This window comes from Mytilus trossulus, chromosome 5 (assembly GCF_036588685.1).
Source record: "Mytilus trossulus isolate FHL-02 chromosome 5, PNRI_Mtr1.1.1.hap1, whole genome shotgun sequence".
NCBI classification, from domain to species: domain Eukaryota; kingdom Metazoa; phylum Mollusca; class Bivalvia; order Mytilida; family Mytilidae; genus Mytilus; species Mytilus trossulus.
The window spans coordinates 21,227,437-21,250,679 of NC_086377.1; the positions used below are offsets into that span (position 1 = coordinate 21,227,437).

Consider the following 23,243-nt stretch of genomic DNA (forward strand, 5'->3'; position numbering starts at 1 on the left):
AGAAAACGGGACCAAAAGTTAAGAATCTACATACACAGTTAGATTCGGCATATCAAAGAACCCCAATTATTCAATTTTGATGAAATCAAACAAAGTTTAATTTTTGGCCCCTTTGGGCCGGGCCCCTTATTCCTAAACTGTTGGGACCCTAAACTGTTGGGACCAAAACTCCCCAAATCAATACCAACCTTCCTTTTATGGTCATAAACCTTATGTTAAAATTTCATAGATTTCTATTGACTTATACTAACGTTATGGTGCGAAAACCAAGAAAAATGCTTATTTGGGTCCCTTTTTGGCCCCTTATTCCTAAACTATTGGGACATAAACTCCCAAAATCAATCCCAACCTTCCTTTTGTGGTCATAAACATTGTGTTTAAATTTCATTGAATTCTATTTACTTAAACTAAAGTTATTGTGCGAAAACCAAGAATAATGCTTATTTGGACCCTTTTTTGGCCACCAATTCCTAAACTGTTGAAACCAAAACTCCCAAAATCAATCCCAACCTTTATTTTGTGGTCATAAACCTTGCGTCTAAATTTCATAGATTTCTATTAACATAAACTAAAGTTATAGTGCGAAAACCAAGAAAATGCTTATTTCGGCCCTTTTTGGCCCCTAATTCCTAAAATATTGGGACCAAAACTCCCATAATCAATACCAACCTTCCTTTTGTGGTCATAAACCTTGTGTTAAAATTTCATAGATTTCTATTCACTTTTACTAAAGTTAGAGTGCGAAAACTAAAAGTATTTGGACGACGACGACGACAACGACGCAGACGACGACGCCAACGTGATAGCAATATGCGACGAAAAAATTTTCAAATGTGGTCGTATAAAAATGCATAGTTGTTAACCACAATTGTGTTTAAAATATATTCTGGTTTTAAAGTTAACGTCATTGAAATATATTAATATTTAACGTGATATTCAGTTATTTCCACCAATCTTGTTGCTTTATTAAAAAAATGTTTTTCATTCCCCAAAACATGACAGTACATGTGTATTATAGTTTGGATACTAAGTATTCAAAAATTAGACCTTGAACATCACTAGAAAGACATTAACCAACTTTATGAAAGCTTTTGATATCCTAGCAGTCGTCAAAATTCATACTTTTGTTTAAGGCAAAGGTCAAGTCAAAATATACATGAGATGTTTAAGGCAGATTTCATATCACTTCCTAATTCATGTTTATTTTTGTCAAAACGGGAAAGCCGAATACACGCAGTTAAATGTTGTTTTAATAATATATTTTGTGCTGTAGAGAAGTATTTTTTCCCCTTTTAGTCTCTTCAAAAGAATAAATTATTTTAATATTAAGGGTTATCTTATCCCAGGCATAGATAACGTAAGCCGTACCTGTCACATCTTTTGGAATATTGGGTCATCAATGCTCTTAAGCTTTGTACTTGTTTGGCTTTCCCACCATTTTGATCTGAGCGTAACTGATAAGTAAAATGTAGACGAAAAGCTCGTCTGGCGTATTACATTACAAGATTTTTACCTTTGAAAACTATTAAAAAAATAGTGCAGAATTTGTCTTTCTTAAAAAAAAAATTCTTGCCAGGTTAACCTTTTATCCTGTCATTGCATGTTTAACTTAGAAAATAACCATGAATGGAAGACGACCAATAAAATTTTCACCACAATTTTCCACGAGTACATTTTATCTCAAGTTTCCGAAGTATTCTATAGAAAACCCGAATATAAAATACTTTCATAGCAAAATACCAAAGATATATATATTAAATATGACTCAGAATTGTTTTTCTTCAATATAGGATTATTTTTCTACAACTGTCACATTCAAGGAAACATTTTCTACCCTTTTTCGTATGCAACTTTCTGAAAATCAAAATCAAGCCCCATCATGATATAATATTGTGGTGAGCATTTCCTCAGTTCATCTTTTAGGGGAAAAACATTGCCAGATCGACATAATATAAACCTTACAATCATTCAATACACAAAATAAATTTGACCAATTGCTTATAATATTAGAAAAGAAAGAAAATAACAATAAATAATTATTGAGGAATGAACTGTAAAAATGAAGTCAATGTAAAATAAAACATGATAGACTGACAAATGCTTTGTAAAATATCCATACGCCACATTAAGTTGACCTATTATAGCATATAGTACTTAGTATTAGTAAACACCAAAACACAAAATTTAACTATAACCACCGAACTATGAAAATGGGGTCAAGGTAAGATGACACCTGCAAGTTGGACATGTCCACCTTACAATCATTTCATACACCAACTATAGTAGACATTCACAAGACCTCCTACTTATTGTATCTGAGATATAGATTTGACAACATTACCTTGTTCACTGGTCCATTATATGAGTTCAAGGTAAAGTAAACACTGTCTGACAAGCATGAGGTCCTTGCAAGGTAAACACATAACAAAGATACTCATAATCTGATAATAATTTTACAAATCATAATTTTTTTCAAGTAGTCTGGAGCTGGCATGCATCAGTAACTGCTAGTTGTCTGTTGTTATGTATGCGTTATTTTCATTTGGTTTACTTTTTTTGTTTCATGTTCTGACATAGACTTTGACTTCTCGTAACCCAAGTTTTACTGTGCATATTATTGTTGTGCGTTTGTTTTTCTTCATTAGGTCTCAAATAACATATTTAACCCAACCGCAATTTTGGTCCCGTCCCAAATCAGGAAGCGGGCCTCTGGTCTTTGTAAGTCTTGTATGATTTTTAATCTTATTTTCTTGTGTATAATTTGAAGTTTAGTATAAAATCCATAATCACTGAACAAGTATACATATTTGTTTAGGGACCAGCTGGAGGATACCTTCAAATACAGGAGTTTCTCGCTGCATTGAAGACCCATTGGTGGTCTCCGGCTCTTGTCTGCTCGATGATATGGTTGTTGTCTCTTTAACACATTCCCAATTTCAATTCTACATTTTAATCAATGAACCATATAAATATGGTCAAGAATAATGGACAATATGACAGTCAGAAACTTCATAGCATAAAAGGTATCTGAAAAATTGATTTGTATGTCACATTGTGAATATATAGAAAGATAACTAGATGACATAACTTACAAAATGCTTCAGAAAGTAAAAAAAAATTGGTCGGTTAAAGAACATTTATAGCTGACTATGCAGTATGGGTTTAACTCATATTTGAAGACCCAACAGTGACCTATAATTAATAAATTCTATGTCATCTGATCTCTTGTGAAATGTTTTCTCATTGGCAATTATACTAAATCTTAATATTTTTATATGCAATGTTCTTTTGTTCTAGCTTCATATATATTAATTATCTTATATACAAAATAAAAAAATAGGAGTATACATATTTTAAGTTATCTCCAACTAAAACAAATATAAGGCTATGATTGATTGTTTTTTTTTATCATTTGCATGTAGAAACAGTTGAAACACACAAAATATCACATAATTTTCTTCATTAAACAATAAGTCTTACAGATGAACAGCATTATAGCCTAAAATTTGGTTTATTTTGTTAAAAATCAAAATCAAACATGTACATCTTCTAATATTTTACAATCCATTTCATCCTATATCTACAGATAACATTCATTTTATATTAGAATGTTATATTTTCAACCTTGTCAAGTAAACAGTAAAGTAATGGCAATCATTAACATACATGGAAAAACAACGTTCAGATAACATTTGTAATGACACTGTCAGTATAATTACTTAAGGATGTACTTAGGTAAGGTTAGGTGAAAATTAATAAATCAAGAATTTAAAATCCATACTATAAGCTTGTAGAGTATTCTTTAAGGATAAAAATAAGCTAAAAATATTGATAGGTCATGGAACTCCTTTTTCAAGATATTTGAGATTTAAAATATGGCGGGAAAAGGCTGACTCAGACTTTTACCTTATGTTTGCTTTGGTATCATATGGGTTCTAAAACAAAAGAAAGAAAATTAGAATCTTCTTAAATTTTGGTAAATGACCTTTCATGAGCTATTTAGTCTTATAATATGAAATAATTTTGGACCCTTTGCAATTTTAATTTTAAAACTGGACCAAAAATTAAGAATCTACATACACAGTTAGATTTGGCATATCAAAGAACCCCAATTATTCAATTTTTGATGAAATCAAACAATGTTTAATTTTGGACCTCGATTTGGGCCAACTTGAAAACTGGGCCAATAATCAAAAATCTAAGTACATTTTTAGATTCGGCATATCAAAGAACCCCAAGGTTTCAATTTTTGTTAAAATCAAACTAAATTTAATTTTGGACCCTTTGGACCTTAATGTAGACCAATTTGAAAACGGGACCAAAAATTAAGAATCTACATACACAGTTAGATTCAGCATATTAAAGAACCCCAATTATTCAATTTTGATGAAATCAAACAAAGTTTAATTTTGGACCCTTTGGGCCCCTTTTTTCCTTAACTGTTGGGACCAAAACTCCCAAAATCAATACCAACCTTCCTTTTATAGTCATAAACCTTGTGTTTAAATTTCATAGATTTCTATTTACTTATACTAACGCTACGGTGGGAAAACCAAGAAAAATGCTTATTTGGGTCCCTTTTTGGCCCCTAATTCCTAAACTGTTGGGACCGAAACTCCCAAAATCAATACCAACCTTCCTTTTGTGGTCATAAACATTGTGTTTAAATTTCATTGATTTCTATTTACTTTAACTAAAGTTATTGTGCGAAAACCAAGAATAATGCTTATTTGGGCCCTTTTTTGGCCCCTAATTCCTAAACTGTTGAAACCAAAACTCCCAAAATCAATCCCAACCTTTCTTTTGTGGTCATAAACCTTGTGTCAAAATTTCATAGATTTCTATTAACTTAAACTAAAGTTATAGTGCGAAAACCAAGAAAATGCTTATTTGGGCCCTTTTAGGCCCCTAATTCCTAAAATGTTGGGACCAAAACTCCCAAAATCAATACCAGCCTTCCTTTTATGGTCATAAACCTTGTGTTGAAATTTCATAGATTTCTATTCACTTTTACTAAAGTTAGAGTGCGAAAACTAAAAGTATTCGGACGACGACGACGACGACGACGCCAACGTGATAGCAATATACGACGAAAATTTTTTCAAAATTTGCGGTCGTATAAAAATAAATGGGTGTTATCGGGCAAAATATTTTACCTTTCAATTTGCATTTTTTTTGTATGGAAAAACACCAAGGAGTCTGAAAATTTGACACGAATTCCAAAACCTCAACATCAGTACATCCTTAAATACTTTTAATTTTAAGTGTCAGATGTGACATCAAAGGTCAAAGGTCAAAGGTGGCTGGAAGTTTGTAAGAAATGCTGTAACTTGAAAGATTTTGTCACACGATGCTGATAAAGTAGATGACACAGTCTGAGAAATAATTCTGAACTTTTTTAACCGATTTACAGCTTTGTCCACCAATATTTTGTGGTTCTGAACATGTTGCTTCTGAAGCATAGTTTTCAGTTGATCAGAAATATCACATTTCATAAATGCTACATTGTTTAGCTTAAGTCCTATATCATTTAGGTCTTTTTCTATGTCTAAACCCTCACACAATATTCCATCCCCATTATCTAGCTTGCCATTGTTCATAAGGGTAACTAATTGTCTCTTAAGTCCACAATTTTCAAATAGATCTGAATCAGACAAATTTCCCGCCACCAATTGGGAACATCCAATGACTGAACCACGTGGATCAACGGCCAAGATACCATGTCGTGCTTTCTCCGATTTCTGAGAAGCCTGGTCTCTTGGCAAGCTGCTACAATTTGCCCTGTTCCTTTCCTGGAAAACTTTGATTTTTATTCTTTTAAGCAAAACAAAGGTGCTTGGGAAGTTTTGTTGAAAGTGTCTTGGAACTTGAGCTTTGAGGGTTTCACGATGTGGCCATGTATACACCTCCTGAAATCTATCTGATATCTGATATAACCAGGCACAGAATATATTCTTAGCTTTGATTTTAGACACACAAAAACGATGTCCTAAGTCTATGAAGGTGAAGTTATGTCTTAATTTAAACAATGTCAACAAAAGTTGTGACCTGGTTGACAAACTGTGTCCTGCTCCTCTGTATGGAACATGTGTGATGTCTGGAATCAAAAATGTAAACAATATTTGAAACTCAACTGGATTGAACCCTGTGTAATGCATGAAAACTGGCCTATTCAAACACAAATTCTCAAAAGAGGTGGAGATATTAGTATCAATCACACATTCTTTATCCTGTTTTAATTTGGCAATTGTATTTTTGAGTTCTACATTCTTTTCCTGACTAGAAGTCAGATGCTGCTGAAGGATTTTAGAGTTTTGTAGAAGTCTTTTGTATTCACCAGAGTGTACTTTTAAATTATTTAACTTGACTGAAGAGTCATGGCGTAATGTGTCCTGCTGCTTGAGCTGGTTTTGTAAATTTGTTACTTCCTGTCTTAGCTCTATCAAAGACTGATCTTCTTTGGAAACAGTTGATTTATTAGTTGAAGAATCATCTGAAGTTAAAGAAAACATTTTTCATTGTTCAATTAGAAATATAACATAAAGTAATTACACGCAATCATTGGAAAGGGATCTATTTGGAAAACATTAACATATAATTTTTATACAGTTTAAACCATTGGTTTTTTAGTTTAAATGATTTTAAGATAACATTTTGCATTTCAGTGGGAGCCATTTTGAAGGCTGTACATTGACCTATAATGGTTTGATATTTACAAATTGTACACGGGACATCACTTGAATGGAGAGTTAAATGAATAGCCCTCATACCGCATATTCTTATATAGATCTATCAAGTCTATTGACATGATTATGGTAACATAAATTTTATAATATAAATAAAAATCAAATCAAAACAATATGTTTTCAGTTGTCTTTTTAAAAGGCAATTATTCTCTTATTATAACCACCAAATAGAATAATTATGTGTGTTTCCTATTACATCTCACAGTCCTTATCACATGCATCAGAGAAAATCAAAATCTCAATTAAAAAAAATATTTGTTGAACAAGTTTATAAAGTTGAGTATAAAAGATGTCTTATGCATTCCTTACATGTATGCGGAGTTATAAAGGTTTCTGTAAAAAAATATGCTTTTGCTAGATATCCAGTACATTTATGTACATGCAATTTTTCAAAGAACTTCAATAATATAAATTGATTTTTTATTGAAATTAATAATGTTAACATTATAAAACCCAAAAGGAACTACGATAAATGAATCTGCGAACTACTTTAAACATGTTAAAAAAATCAGAGGAATTTAAATAAACATCATCCTGCTTACCTGTTTGACAAAAATAAGACGGAGTTACCACCCCTGTAAAATTGTCAGAGGTCAATACTGTTCTTGGTTCCATTGGAGGACAGGCTGGTATACAGGTCGTACTTGTAGAAGTCATGTGACTTGTTGATGGACTGGACTCAGTGGGTTGACTATCTGGATCTACAGGTTCTTGTTTAATCACAATTTGCTGTAATGGTTGTGGGTTTGTTAAAACTTGTCTATCTGGTGGATTCTGAACCTGCATTTGAATCAGACCTTGAGGAACAATATTTTGTTGAAATGTCTGGACCAGTGGCATCACTTGTGGCATCACTTGACTAAGACCTGATGTTCTTGGCTGAATACATACTGTTTGTGGTCTATTCTGTATTGTAGGTGGTGCAGTGGACATCAAAGGACGGATTATAACTTGAGGAGTCCTAGAAACAAAGGCTATAGTTTGTGGTGCTTGCTGAGATGGTATTACCACAGGTACAAAGGGATTTCCTAGTCTTATTGTAGTTAGTCCACTTCCGTGTATGTTCTACAAAAAAAGTAAAATCAGTTAATACTAGTTAATGTATTTGCATAAAAAAGATTATCACAGGCTTATTTAGGGAAGGAGGGATTCTAGTATTATTTGATGAATGGTAAATAATGTACAGTATAAATAATAAAAAAAATGTATTATAATTATAAATGTTTTTGTTTTTACGATTAATGTATTATCATGATTAAAAGGCATATCACAGGCTTTATATCATGCTTATTTAGGGGAGAGGGGATTTTGATATTATTTAATGAATGGTTAATAATGTACAGTATAAATAATAAAAAAAAAAAATTGTTTTTGCGATTAATGTATGATCATGATTATCATGATTATAAACATAATAGTTTAATGATTTAAGGAACTTTTTCATCTTTTACATAGATTACAAGAAAAGTAACATTTTTTAGGCAATATAATCTTGAATTATCCTATGCCTACAATTTCTGTTTACTGTAGACAATAATATATATATACAAACAAGATGGTGTCCCAAGTAAAAGAATGCCTCATCCCCACTTTCATTTTCTATGTTAAGAGGACCTTGAAAATGGGGTAAAAACTCTAATTTGGCATTAAATTAGAAATATCATATCATACATGTGTCATAGAAAACATGTGTACTAAGTTTTAAGTTGATTGGACTTCAGCTTCTTCAAAAACTTTTACCCTGAACATCCTGAAGCGGGACAGATGGACAAACATATGAATAGACAAACAAACAGACGAATAAACGCACACAGGCCAGAAGACATAATGCCCATAAATTGAACATTAAATGAATAAAAAGAGTAATTATTTGTTTTTCACTGAAGTAGACGAGAAATCTTTATGCATATCAATGTCAATACTTAATTCTCTAAACTTAAATTTAGACATGTTAGAAGTGACCTTTTGTGAGAGAGTAAATGAGAAAGAGAAAAAAAAAAAGATTTTCAAAAAAATTATATTTTAGATTGTGTAAATCTTGATAAAACAATAGTCTTTTGTTGTTATATATATGAAACCCTGTAACACTTTAGTCAGGTGGTGCTGTAAGGGAGATATTAAATCCGGACTATTGAAAAAATAAATAAAAAATAAAAATAAAGTGACCTTTTGTGTTTGTCATTGGATTGTCAGTGTTTAACGCCAACCTTGAATTGACTTTAGCACATGTAGCATAAATTTTAGTATTTCATGTTTGAGAAAGCCAGAGCACTCTGAAAGAAAAACAGATCGCCTGCATTACTAATAAACTAAAATATAAATGTATGGGTATTGCTATAAACATTTTTCATTTCTGGCATTTGACAAATTAGATGATCAAAAACTGATTCCATGTCCTTAGGCATCAAGTCGATAGTTTTCTCACTTTTTTATTTTTCAAAATTGATTTATTTAGTCCTAAATTAATTTGTTTGTTTCCCCAATCCAGACCCCGCAAAGCAAGATGCAAGTAGGCACAGTTAGGTAGGGAAATAATTTCGTTTATTCCCTTAAAGCTGGAACAATATTGGTCGTACATGTACAATGATGGACTGGCAAGCCTGAGAATCAGAAATTCATGAAATTGATGAATATATATATATATTATAAAAAATAATATTTGATTTTGTTTTGACTATAAAAGTCAATAAGTCGCACTGTTTTGGCAGGGCCGGTCGGGATTGGATATTTTATTTTAGGACTTAGTATCAAGTCTCTGATTGTGTAATACATACAGCTTGGATGAAGTCGAGTTGTCTCATTGGCACTCATACCACATCTTCACATACAACGTATCTATTTAAACTTACTGTACAATTTGGAATCAAAGTTTCCATCAGTATATCAGATATTTTCTCTCGAACATCCAGGTCATTGAACATAGAAAACTGTCTGCCGTAACCTTTACTAACGTCTAAGAAAGCTTTTATATCATAACCTTTATAGTTCAGAACTGCACAGCCTGTGGCATGGACAGAGAAGTTTGAATATATCTTTGAAAGTCCAGCATGTTTAGATATTTCCCTCATCATAACACCGAGGGTGTTTTTACCGACAGGTGCGTTATGATACCAGCAGGTCATTAGTTGATAGTCTTTATCATTAGTATACTTTGTACGGTCACCATGTTGGGCAAAAAGAAAGTTACAGTTTGATGGCAACTTAGACAAGTACTTTTCAAGAGATGTTACTGGACATTTAGGATGACCAGGTATCTCAAACATACAGCCTGCACCTTGACGGTCATCCATTTTGACCGCTGGTTCTGATGTATCTTGACCTTGCTGACCAGTAGAATTACTTTCCTTATCATTTATAACAATTTGTACATACTTCCTTCCATTTTGGTTGAACTTGATGCGAATATGAGAGGGTTTCAACATGCGTAAGATATCTCGACCTTTGGCACAGAGCAAAAAGAAGAGGACATCAAAGAAAACTTTCCATTGTAAGGTGATGGGCCGATGTATATCTAGTCCGTTACCACTGTACAATTTCCCCATATCAGGAGTACTAAGTCTTTCAATGGAGTCAACAGTTTTTCCATTGATTTTTAATTCATTCAGAGCTTGTTTGAAAGCTTTAACAGCAGGAAAGAATTCTACATCATTAAAATTGAAATCTTCACGCATTTTCTTAAAACCACGATTCAATCCAAATTTAATAGCACTAAAAGCATTTCTTTTGTACATCTGCCCATCAATTTTTCTGACTTCTAGGAAAAACAGTTGCAAAACCTGAGCCAATTCTTTTTTGCTTGCTGTTTTTATGTCCAATTCAATCCCATGGTTGCAAACAAACTGAAAAAAGACTCGCAAAGCCATTTTTGTTATTCTCTGAGTAGGTTTGGTATCGGTACTGCAGACATAATTTTGTTCATCATTTAGCTGTGGTTTTGTAACCATAGTGACATCATCCTCATCTCCCAGCACCAAATCTTCCTCATCTATATCCTCATCCTCTACATCATCAAGAAAAAACTCCTCCTCCATGGCCTAGAATGAAAAGAAATAAATTGTCTGATAAACCTGTTGATTCTGATACTACACATGCATGATAGACCAAACAAAAAAGTAGGTTTTTTAGTATTATTTGTTTGCATTGAGTGTTCGGAAGCAGTATAAATTTTCCTGTTCCTAAAGTGGGTCTCATTGGGACTAATTTAAGAGTGATGCGGGATTAGACATTTTTTGTATTAAAATGAGGAAGGACACATGAAATTCAAATTATTTTGCATGAAAAATGGAAACATAGTTTGTACAGAATCTGACAAAACAGTAAGCAGGGTCCATGATCAGAACTTTTGTAAAATTTTGCTTTTCTGAATTCGACAACTGACCAGTTCAATTTGAAATCCATTTGAATCAAGGTAAATTTATAAAGATGACCTGCTGTTGAAAAAATTACCCAATGGATGATTTTTTTTAAGTGGTTTATGTTAGCTGTTTTATATGTAAAAGGTTAACACCATAGCTAAGAGAAGATAGTGCATCATGTGCAATGATCTTCATATAACAACTTCCCTGGTTACAATCCAATAACTGTCAAGCGATCTGGTAATCATATACCGGTATATCATAATCAGTAGCCTGTCCAGGATTATTCAAAATGTTACAACTTATTACAGCAGTCTACAGGTGAAACTTAATATACATTTTCCTTTTTAACAGGAAAATAATGTTATTTCGTCTTCGATTTTATGCATAAAAAATTCCCAATTAGGATGAAAATTCCAAATTCAATGGTCAAGGGACCCATCTGAAATCACCTGGAATCATCCCTGACAAGTTGATTTGGGTCGGCATGACACAGTGTTAACATTAAAACACAATGGTATCTCGTTCTGTGATGGTCTGTGACACTCGAAAAATGATCTTGATGCTCCCAATATAACTTAAGTTCAATAAGTTATTCTTGGCGTGCTCTTATAATTATTTACATAAGTTGCAAGTGCATTGACGATCTATTTGTCCATGTAAAAGGTTTATGTAATTACAACAGCAAGTGTGCACGACATATGTTGTTTGTTGTTGTTTTAACTATTTGAACTTATTTTTCAAAGTAGCCAGATGGCAGGGTGTAGGTGTTGGCAAGCTGTTTAACAAATTGTCCAATATTTTTGGTATTATATCTGCTGCTGAACTGTGAACTAAAATTCAATCTTTAATATTAAAGATTGTCTTGCTTGGAAAATGGTAAATTCCAATTTTGCATACACCTGACAAAAAAGAAATATTTAAAGCCCAAGTAAAATACGGTTGTTAGCCACTGCCTAACCTTAACTATCAAATGACAGTATACCCACATATTAGGTGTCATTCCATTGTTAGTGTCATATATGTAAGTCATTGACTGATTAACGGCATGTACAAGAATTTCATTGAGGTCATTGACACCCCTTGACACCCCTTTTTTCTACCCCCACTCTATTACTCTATTCTCAAAGCAATAATTTAATTTTGGATGTAACACGTCTCCTGATTGGCTGACGTTATTTTGTTATGAGCCCATAGACATAATTCAGTCATGTGACCGTGACCTTATCAATGTTTTTTCATGGTTTTCTATGGTTTAAAATGAGTTTAGAATTAAATTATAAGAAATGACTGTAATTTTTTTCTGTCTATTTGAAATAACATAAAAAATGTGGTGCACACTGTTAAATAACCCGCTACACACGTTATTCAGTGTGCACCACATATTTTATGTTATTTCAAATAGACAGAAAAATATTACAGTCATTCCTTAAATGAAAGTGTTTTTAATTTGGTGGATGCTTTTGTCACAAATATTTGTGTTTTTTTGTAAAATTGTTTGTTTTAAGATTGTAACACACTGATGACTGCTGTGTTTTGACTATTTTATTTATTATGTCTGTTATGTTCGCGCATCCATGTAAAAATAGCGGAATTGATAAGACTGTCGTACAAGTGAGAGGTTTAGCGCTATAAAATCAGGTTAAATCCACCATTTTCTGCATTTGAAAATGTCTGCAGTGTATCATGTCAGAAATATGACAGTTGTTGTTCATTCATTTGATGTGTTTTGTTATTTGATTTTGCCATATTGTAAGGTATTTTCCCGTTGAATTTTCTTCGAAGTTCAGTATTTTTGTGATTTGACTTTTTACACACATTACATTATACACACCTCACTGAGCAAGTCCCTGGAATCGGTACTACTCCTCGGACTGTCCCTGGAATCGGTACTTCTCCTGGGACTGTTAACTTGATGATGGTCTGTCAGCTCTCCACTAGAACTAGGTTCAACTGACTCCTCACTCTGCCTCAGTCTGGGGGAAGGTAATGGAAGAGGCTGAAAAATAAATAAATCAACATGAGTAAACAAGTGAAACTGTGAGCTACTGCTCACTGATGATACCCCCGCCGCAAGTGGATAATATTAACAGTGTAAAAATATGCAAGTGTTTTGTAAACAGGAAGTTGTCGAGTGATGAATCTGAAAACACATCACACGGTATAGCTGACTTATATAAATCCTGAAACCAGTTTTCAGAAATCCTTGTATTGTAGTTCCTGAGAAAAATGTGACGAAAATTTTCAACTTGGCTATATATATATCATGTGTAAAATCGTTTAAGTGTTCGGTAAACTGGAAGTCTATGAATGATGAATCTGAAAACGCATCACACGGTATGGCTGACATATATAAATGTTGATACCAAATTACAGAAAGGGTGGATGTGTAGTTCCTGCTAAAAATGAGAGAAAGTTTCATACGATGGACTGACTGACGCATGGATGGACGGACCGACGGACAGACAGAGGTAAAACAGTATACCCCCCTTTTTTGAAAGCGGGGGTATAAATAGAGGCTAAAGATACCAGAAGGACATTCGAACTCATGAGTTGTAAACAAACTGTCATGGCTACAAAAGTGATTTTACTTTTTACACACATAAAAGTATACACACCTCACTGAGCAAGTCCCTGTAATCGGTACTACTCCTCGGACTGTCCCTGGAATCGGTACTTCTCCTGGGACTGTTAACTTGATGATGGTCTGTCAGCTCTCCACTAGAACTAAGTTCAACTGACTCCTCACTCTGCACCAGTCTGGGGGAAGGTAATGGAAGAGGCTGAAAAATAAATAAATCAACATGAGTAAAATAGAGGCTAAAGATACCAGAGGAACATTCAAACTCATAAGTTGAAAACAAACTGCCATGGCTACAAAAGAAAATTCAAAGAATAACAATAGTACACAAAACACAACATAAAAAACTCATAGACATAATACAACTCCATCAGAAACTAATGGTGATCTAAGGTGGGCTAGACTAGTGGTGATCTAAGGTGGGTCAGACTAGTGGTGATCTAAGGTGGGTCAGACTAGTGGTGATCTAAGGTGGGCTAGACTAGTGGTGATCTAAGGTGGGTCAGACTAGTGGTGATCTAAGGTGGGCTAGACTAGTGGTGATCTAAGGTGGGTCAGACTAGTGGTGATCTAAGGTGGGTCAGACTAGTGGTGATCTAAGGTGGGTCAGACTGGTGGTGATCTAAGGTGGGCTAGACTAGTGGTGATCTAAGGTGGGTCAGACTAGTGGTGATCTAAGGTGGGTCAGACTAGTGGTGATCTAAGGTGGGTCAGACTGGTGGTGATCTAAGGTGGGCTAGACTGGTGGTGATCTAAGGTGGGCTAGACTGGTGGTGATCTAAGGTGGGTCAGACTAGTGGTGATCTAAGGTGGGCTAGACTAGTGGTGATCTAAGGTGGGCTAGACTAGTGGTGATCTAAGGTGGGTCAGACTAGTGGTGATCTAAGGTGGGTCAGACTAGTGGTGATCTAAGGTGGGTCAGACTAGTGGTGATCTAAGGTGGGTCAGACTAGTGGTGATCTAAGGTGGGCTAGACTAGTGGTGATCTAAGGTGGGTCAGACTAGTGGTGATCTAAGGTGGGTCAGACTAGTGGTGATCTAAGGTGGGTCAGACTAGTGGTGATCTAAGGTGGGTCAGACTAGTGGTGATCTAAGGTGGGCTAGACTAGTGGTGATCTAAGGTGGGCTAGACTGGTGGTGATCTAAGGTGGGCTAGACTGGTGATCTAAGGTGGGCTAGACTAGTGGTGATCTAAGGTGGGCTAGACTGGTGGTGATCTAAGGTGGGCTAGAAGGGTGATCTAAGGTGGGCTAGACTGGTGATCTAAGGTGGGCTAGAAGGGTAATAAGCAAATCTTTGCACACATAACTGAGAACTTTCTAGCGGTGAAGATGGAAACGTGTTCATCAAACCTTTTATAAGGAACATGATGCTCCTCAAAACTCAAACTCAAACTTTCTGTCATCAATCAGACTTTAAATTTATTGCAAATTTCTACGTCTATGTCTGTTAAATTCCACTGTGTTGAGAAATTCCAGTTTAAGCAAATATCAACATCATTTCCCTTGTACTTCAAAAATAACTAGAATTCCCAGTTTAGAGACTAATTTTGTTTTAGAATTCAATAAAATATATATTCAGGAGATAATACTGATTGTCCAAACAAATAATACAAAAACTTCCTCGCTCTCTGGAGAGGTCTGCAGGCAATAACCAGATCATAGGAAAAACAATAGCACATTCAAAGAGATTAAACAAATAGACCAGATGCTCTGCAGGGCACAGCTTTAAACGACCGCAGAGGTTGAACCCTAAACAGTTTGGGCAAGTGTGGACATATCATTCAACCTGGATTCAGCTCTAAATTTGGATTGTGATTAAATAGTTGACACAGTATATAGGTTTCTGACACAGAATGAATGTGGTCTAATGAACTTTAAAAAAAAAATTTTGCTTCTGAGCAATTCACTATTCTGTTGAATATTAATCCTCTCAAAAAAAAAGTTTGAAGACATTTTCTTTTTATTTATGAAATATGAAATGAGACAAATTGCCCCCCCCCCCCACCACCCATTTTTTCTCACATCCCCCCTTTAACCTTATTCCCTTAAAACTGATCTAAATTCAAATTTCTAAAAGAGTTTGCAACAATAACTGCTCATTTAAATACATCATAAAATATTAAAATGTAAAAAAAAGTGCTTGTTATCACTGAATGGTAAAGATTGTTTTAATTTATCAGTCATGTCAGTTGGTAGAAAAAGTGAAAATACATTGTATATATTGTATAAAACAATGATTTAAGTTGATTCAACTACTATTCTGAACAAAGAAAGATAACTCCAATTGAAAATATCTTGCTATTGCACAATATTGTGCAATTAGATATATGTCTTGCTATTGCACAATACTGTGCAATTTAAAATACTTGCTATTGCACAATACTGTGCAATTGAAGATTTCTTGCTATTGCACAATACTGTACAATTGAAGATTTCTTGCTATTACTGAATACTGTGCAATCGAAAATTTCTTGCTATTGCACAATATTGAATATAATATTTTTGAATCCTGATTTGGACCAACTTGAAAACTGGGCTCATAATCAAAAATCTAAGTACATGTTTAGATTCAGCATATGAAAGAAGCCCAAGAATTCAATATTTGTTGAAATCAAACTTAGTTTAATTACGACCCTTTTGCCTTTGAACCTTAATGTAGACCAATTTGAAAACCGGACCAAATATTAGGAATCTACATACACAGTAAGGGAGCTACCATTTGATTTTTAATCTCTATCCTGCCTTTTTATTTTTCACTTTAAACAGTCCTGCTTTTTTTTTATAGTTTATCCTGACTTTTTTTACATAAATTGTCTCATCCTGCCTTTTTTTTTACAAAAATCTCCTGTCCTACCTATTTTTTTCAAATTTCATCCTAGCCCCCCCCCCCCCCCCCCCTAAAAATCAAATGGTAGCTCCATTAGATTTGGCATATCAAAGAACCCCAATTATTCAATTATTGATGAAATCAAGAGTTTAATTTTGGACCCCGATTTGGACCAACTTGAAAACTGGGTCAATAATTAAAATACATTTGTAGATTCAGCATATCAAAGAACCCCAAGGATCCAATTTTTGTTAAAATCAAACTAAGATTAATTTTGGACCCTTTGGACATTAATGTAGACCAATTTGAAAACGGGACCAAAAATTAAGAATCAACATACACATATGTACAGTTATCATGGTTATCAAAGAACCCCATATTATTCAATTTTGATGAAATCAGACAAAGTTTAATTTTGGACCCTTTGGGCCCCTTATTCCCAAACTGTTGGGACCAAAACTCCCAAAATCAATCCCAACCTTTCTTTTACGGTCATAAACCTTGTTTTTAAATTTCATAGACTTCTATTTACTTATACTAAAGTTATGGTGCAAAAACCAAGAAAAATGCCTATTTGGGCCCCTTTTTCATAATCTGTTGGGATCTCAACTCCAAAATCATTCTCAACCTTCCTTTTGTGATCATAAACCTTGTGTTTAAATTTCATTGATTTCTATTCACTTATACTAAAGTTATAGAGCAAAAAACAAGAATAATGCTTATTTGAGCCCTTTTTTGGCCCCTTATTCCTAAACAGTTAAAACCAAAACTCCCAAAATCAATCCCAACCTTGCTTTTAGGTTATAAACCTTGTGTCAAAATTTCATAAATTTCTATTTACTCAAATTAAAGTTATAGTGAGAAAACCAAGAAAATGCTTATTTGGGTTCTTTTTGGCCCCTAATTTCTAAACTGTTGGGACCAAAACTTACAAAATAAATCCCAACCTTCCTTTTATGGTCATAAACCTTGTGTTTAAATTTTATAGATTTCTATTTACTAAAGTTATAGTGCGAAAAGGTATATATATATAGAATAAAAAAAATCAGAGACATGATTGTGTTATTTTCCATTTTTTAATCAGGGTTGGCAAAAACCCTGGTTTTATGAGTATTGCCCAGCCCAGTGGGAAATACTGGGAAAACCCGGGTTTTACTGGGTTTTAGTGGGTAATACAGGGCAATACTGGGTAATATAAAAATACTTGTGATAATCACGAAGGTAATACATTTAATAAGATATTTATACACTAATTTGTTTGTCTAGCATTTGTCTAGATTGGCAAACAGTAAATATAAAGCAAAACATTTTGTTCTTTCAAATAACATGAATAAATTAACTCCTAATTTAAGAATTAACAATTACTTAATTGTAAGAAAAATTACATTTAAATAATGTCACTTATTAATTAGTAATTACTCAGATTAGAACACAGATTTGTTATAAATGTAACAATAATCAGCCCTTATAGTTCTATACAATACAATACAATAATATTTTATTAACGTCTCACCATCAATAATACAGTATAAACATTTCACATTATAAAAGTAAACCTTTTTAAAATTATTAATGCCATTCTAAAAGAATTATGAGAGACGGATTAAAAGGAACTAGTATTTACAAATTTTCAAAAAGCAATTATAAAACAAAAGTTAAATGATAAAACATATTTACATCAATTATCGGTATAAAAAACGTCTTCTACGGTCTAAAATAAGCTTGCAGGTTTTGGCACTTTTTTGTATCACATTAATATTATCACTCGCTAAAATAAATGAAAGTTTCAAAAAATTCGGCAATAGACTAAAATGTTCGTATTCAAAGTTTAAAATCTTATACAGTTCGTCTCTTAAATCGTCGTATAACGGACATTCAGTCAATACATGCTCCTCGTTTTCAATTTTATTGTCACAAACAAAACAAGTTCTTTGATCTACTGGAAGACTCTCGTAGCGTCCTGTCTCTACACGTATTGGGGCAACACCACAGCGAAACTGAGAGTAAGTTTTATTGGCATGATCCCTTAGGGTGTTTATTTAGCAATATGAATGTATAACAAATAAAATTAACAAGTCAATTAAACACTGCAATAAAATGCATGTTTCAAAGGTTGGATTATTAAAATAATGTTTGGTAATTAAAAAGGTATCTTTAAATGTACAAATCTTCTGTTCTGTCTACATATAGAATTAATAGAGAAGAGAATGAAATTGATATTTTAATCTTCTAGAAATGACTGTCAATGGTTATCTGTATAAAAGTATATATTTAGCTGTTATACTATGAAACTGTACCAAGTCTTTACTATTTAGTGTTAAAATAAGCATAGAAAATCATATTGCCCAGTATTGCCCACTATTACCAATTTCAGAGAGTATTGCCCAGCCCGGGAAAACCCGTGTTTTCCCACCCGGGAATTCCCGCGCGGGTAATACTTTGCCAACCCTGTTTTTAATGTACTCAGTATGTCCATTACATATGCTTTATTAATATTAATTAAAGTTTATTATGTCATGTAAGTATTCCTTTTTTCACGATTTTTTTCGGGGTTTGTATGGATAGTAAAAAAAATATTGGGTCATGTGGGTAAGAGTTGGTAAAACTCAAACTTTCAAAGTACGAGTTGGTAAAGATCTGGTAAGAGTTGGTTGAGATTAGACTCACATGACTCAGTTGTCGAGCGTACGAGTTGACATGTATCCTGGTCCAAATAATTATCTGACATGATTATGACGTCGTGGAAAGCTATTTTTAAATTTTGCTTTGACGCTTTCCTGATATGTAAGGCATCAAAGAAAAAAATATATACATTGTAATAGCCTATATAGACGTCATAATAATTTATTTGGACTATATTATTAAGATCTGTATCATGTATGTCTGTATAGGGAAAACAGTAGTATTACATTTTACCAGCATTAGCTATATATAGATTGGCCTTTTGTGTACCCAAGACAGGTGGAGGAAGTCAACTTAGGAGCGCTGTGATTGGATGTATGGGTACAATTTTTTTGTTTTATTTACCTATGAATAACTGCAGTGTGTAAATTTACAATATATATACTTCCTGTATATTTTGTGGGTGGTTTTTGTCAATATCACCTTTTGATGTCCATGGTTATCAACAGTTTCTGTCTGACTCAATGGAGTTGCTTCTTCTAAATATGTGTTGTGACTGTCATCTATCTCCTCTTTGGTAAGGGCATCAGATCTTTGTTTTCCCTCATTATCTGTATTGGCGTACTTATTCCAGGTTTTATATCTCATATTGAAAGTTCTTCCCAAAGACTTTTTTCTATTTCCAAGATTGTTTTTCCTTTTTCTTAATATTCTGGTACACCTATTACCACTTCCTATAACTCTTACTCTTAATTTGTGTTGGTCTTTAGACATTTTAGATAATCTACTTTTTTGTAAACTTTCGAGTGTACCATCTTTTTTCTTTTTCTCTCTGTACCGTCTTTGCCTTATCCTATTAAGTTCCCTCTCTCTCATTAAATCCACTTCAGTTTTCCTTGATTTTATCTTTTTCCTATATTCTTGTTGCTGTTCAGCATTTGATACACATAGATGGTTAATTTGTTTTTCTAAAATTCTAGATATTTCTTCATTTCTTTCAATCCTTTGTAGTTTTTCGGGTGAAGGCATTAGGATACCTACATCCTCTAAAGCTTCTCGTTTTATAGGTGAAACATTAGAAATAAGCTCAGATATGGTGGTAGCATATTCCACTGGCGAATTGGGTAGTACTACTGGTTTTCCATACAAACTTGCTGTTCGAGGTATGGCTCCTTGTTCTATTTTCTTTTGAGCATAGCTTTTGCGGCGTTCTTCATTAATTGCTTCTTTCTTTTCTGCGGGTAATTTGCTTAGATATTTTTTTTTGTCCTCTCTCCATTTCTTTCTTTGATGATTATGTTCATCTATAGTTCTTGTAGATCTTTTTTTTTCTAGTGTGCCATCTAGTTTCTTTTTCTCTCTGTACCGTCTTTGCCTTATCCTATTAAGTTCCCTCTCTCTCATTAAATCCACTTCAGTTTTCCTTGATTTTATCTTTTTCCTATATTCTCGTTGTTCTGCATTAAATAGACTACTTTTCTTCTTCTTCTTCTTCAGAGTAAGAGATGTTGACTCTGAACTTTCTGTTTCAGAACCTGAACTGTATATGTCATCATGGTTATTTTTAACTTGTCTCTTTCTAGTCTGGTATGCCATGTTAGTTCTAGATCTGTAAGAGAAAGAAAAATCATATACATGTATATACATATATGCATATATTCTGAACCTGAGGTGAGCTAAAAACCTCTGCTGATAAAAACAAAGCTTAGACTGAAGTAACTATAATTTTGTATAAAAGACCATGAAGACATTTGTGCTGTCTTCCATTTTCAAAATGGCATTATTATATCCGTGTGTTCAATGTGATGAAAAATGTGTTGATTGCACCATTCAATGCAGTTGTTGTGGTCGTTGGGTTCACAGTGCTTGTGTCCTAATGGATGATGCATTGTTATTGGCCTGGTCAGACGTGTCTCTAAAGTTCCTATGTAAGGACTGCTGCTTTACAGACAACAAGTATGACATGGCCAAGGCCCTAGAAAGGTCAAAGTTTGCGAAAATAGGCAGTCCTCAGGATTTTAACACCAAAATTTTGCATAGGACTGACACAATTTCAGCATTTTTCAATAGAATTAATAGTGAGGACCAGTAGATTTTCTTCAAGGATCACCAGGGAAATTTTTTTTCGAGTTTTTATATTATTAATAGAGAACAAAAAACCGTACAAGAAGAATAAAATAAAATCAGTCAGAGCTCAGACATAAATAAGTCTGAATCTGCTTTTGACTCATAGAGGTCTAAATTTGTAAGTTTTAAGATTTGTCTCCCTTTAATGTAAGACAAAATACGACTTTTTTAAGATTTGTCTCCCTTTAATGTATGACAAAATACGACTTGAATAAGTCCAATATTGTAAAACAAGAAATAATTGACCAGAATCAAAAAGTTGCAAATATCGACTCCTACAAGTCGATAAGTGATCAAAATTGGTTAACTTCAAGACCCACGCATATTTATAAGGAGGTCATGCACCTAAATCAAATACTGACAACATTGAAAGCCAATGCTTTGTCTTCTAAAGAAAAATATGAATGAGAGTCTAAAAAATCGGAGATAGTGTTAATTAACTTTACAATGCAACCACCTGGAATCACACTTACTGAGGTAAAACATCTGTGTTTAGTAAGGATGTTCAATTAGATAATTAAATATAGATAGCTCAAGTCCTTGTGAACTCTCATACAGGTTTTTGCTGTCATAGGTGGTGTAGTTAGGCCACAAAGTAACATTAAGTTTTTTCACCAACATAAATAGACTCAAACAAGTCTGTCATTTTCTGACTTAGATAAGTCTAAAATTGAAACTACATTTTTATAATAAATACATGTTTCGACTTATTTAAGTCAAAAACAAAAATAGACTTGTTTATGTCTGAGCTCTGACTGAAAATATTTAATTTCAAAGGAGACAATCTTTCACTAACATGACTAAGTTTATTATTTTTCATTTATTTCTTATTTCATTTAAAATGTATTAAATTTACTTAATTTAAGTTACTAAAAAATCAGAAATAAAATTAATAAAAGGAAACTCAATTAATATTCTTCTAAAATTAGTATTAACCATTTTTTTTATTGCTACTTTCCTTTATTTTCATTCATTGAATTAGTTTTAATAGTGAAATGTTCAGTACCAATTGTATAATTGAATAGTGATAATGAGTTCATTAGTTCCAATAAACAAAATAATCATTACCTCACACTTCTGTTATATTGTTAATTCGGTTGTTCTTTACTCACATGTGCCCATTACATAATTAATCATTAAGAGATAATGAAATTATATTACGGTATGGACACTCTGCATTAAACAGGCTTGTGACTGTCTTGGTATACCAAGGCTGCATTACCAACATCAATAATTATAATGAAAAAACATTTTTTTTTACAATAAATTCTAAATAAAGTATTTTCGCGGACTATGACAGATAAGCCCGTGCCTTGTGCAGGATATCTTAATAGTTACAAATTTTTTACAATAAATTCTAAATAAAGTATTTTCGCAGACTATGGCAGATAAGCCCGTGCCTTGGGCAACACTTAAAAATATTTTAGTTTGCCCAAACCCTACCCAAAGGTTGAGACAGTGGGTAGGTAGGTAGGCATTTTCTTTTTTTTTCTTCAAAAATGAAATTGAAGTATCAGATGTTTATTAGTCTTGATGCCTATTTGAATAAAAAAAAACTTCTTCAAATCAGGACAATAAAAGAATTTGAGTAGGCAGCATTTTTCTGGGTAGGTAGCGTTTGGGCAAACAAACCTATTATTTATTATGGCCTTGTGCAGGATATCTTACATTGTCTTAGTAGTTCAGAGCTCCAGATAAGCTGCGTATTTGCATGATCACGCAATACAAATAATAGAAAACCCAATGCCATTGTCCATTGAAGGGTTCAACAACCCAATTCATTCAACGGAAAACCCAATTATATGCCAAAACCATGAGTTCTCAACCCCTTTATTGGCTACTGTTTGTGTTATTTACCGTTATCTGTTTACAGTCGTCCTGTAAACTTTTTTTATAATATTTATCATTGGAAATTTCCTGTTGTTCTAAAAACAGATCCCTGCATCAAGTAGCTGAAATGGGTCCCTGTTCGAGTTTTCCGTT

The 23,243-nt window shown here is 33.3% G+C and overlaps 1 protein-coding gene across 3 annotated transcripts in view; it reads right to left on the reverse strand.

Moving 5' to 3' along the window:
- Positions 1 to 5,125: 5,125 nt before the first annotated feature.
- The window catches only part of LOC134718651 (uncharacterized), a 31,248-nt gene continuing 13,130 nt past the window's right edge, over positions 5,126 to 23,243 (reverse strand). For 2 of the 3 annotated variants that reach the window (XM_063581301.1, XM_063581302.1), the window contains exons 2-7: positions 19,617 to 20,742; positions 13,720 to 13,884; positions 12,936 to 13,100; positions 9,596 to 10,780; positions 7,289 to 7,811; positions 5,126 to 6,493 (exon numbers count right to left, since the gene is read on the reverse strand). In XM_063581301.1, the coding sequence (XP_063437371.1) occupies positions 5,280 to 6,493; positions 7,289 to 7,811; positions 9,596 to 10,780; positions 12,936 to 13,100; positions 13,720 to 13,884; positions 19,617 to 20,729 (4,365 nt within the window). In that variant the 5' untranslated portion in view covers positions 20,730 to 20,742 and the 3' untranslated portion in view covers positions 5,126 to 5,279. The remainder of the gene's footprint in view (positions 6,494 to 7,288; positions 7,812 to 9,595; positions 10,781 to 12,935; positions 13,101 to 13,719; positions 13,885 to 19,616; positions 20,743 to 23,243) is intronic. The other variant, XM_063581303.1, reaches the window with a different exon arrangement.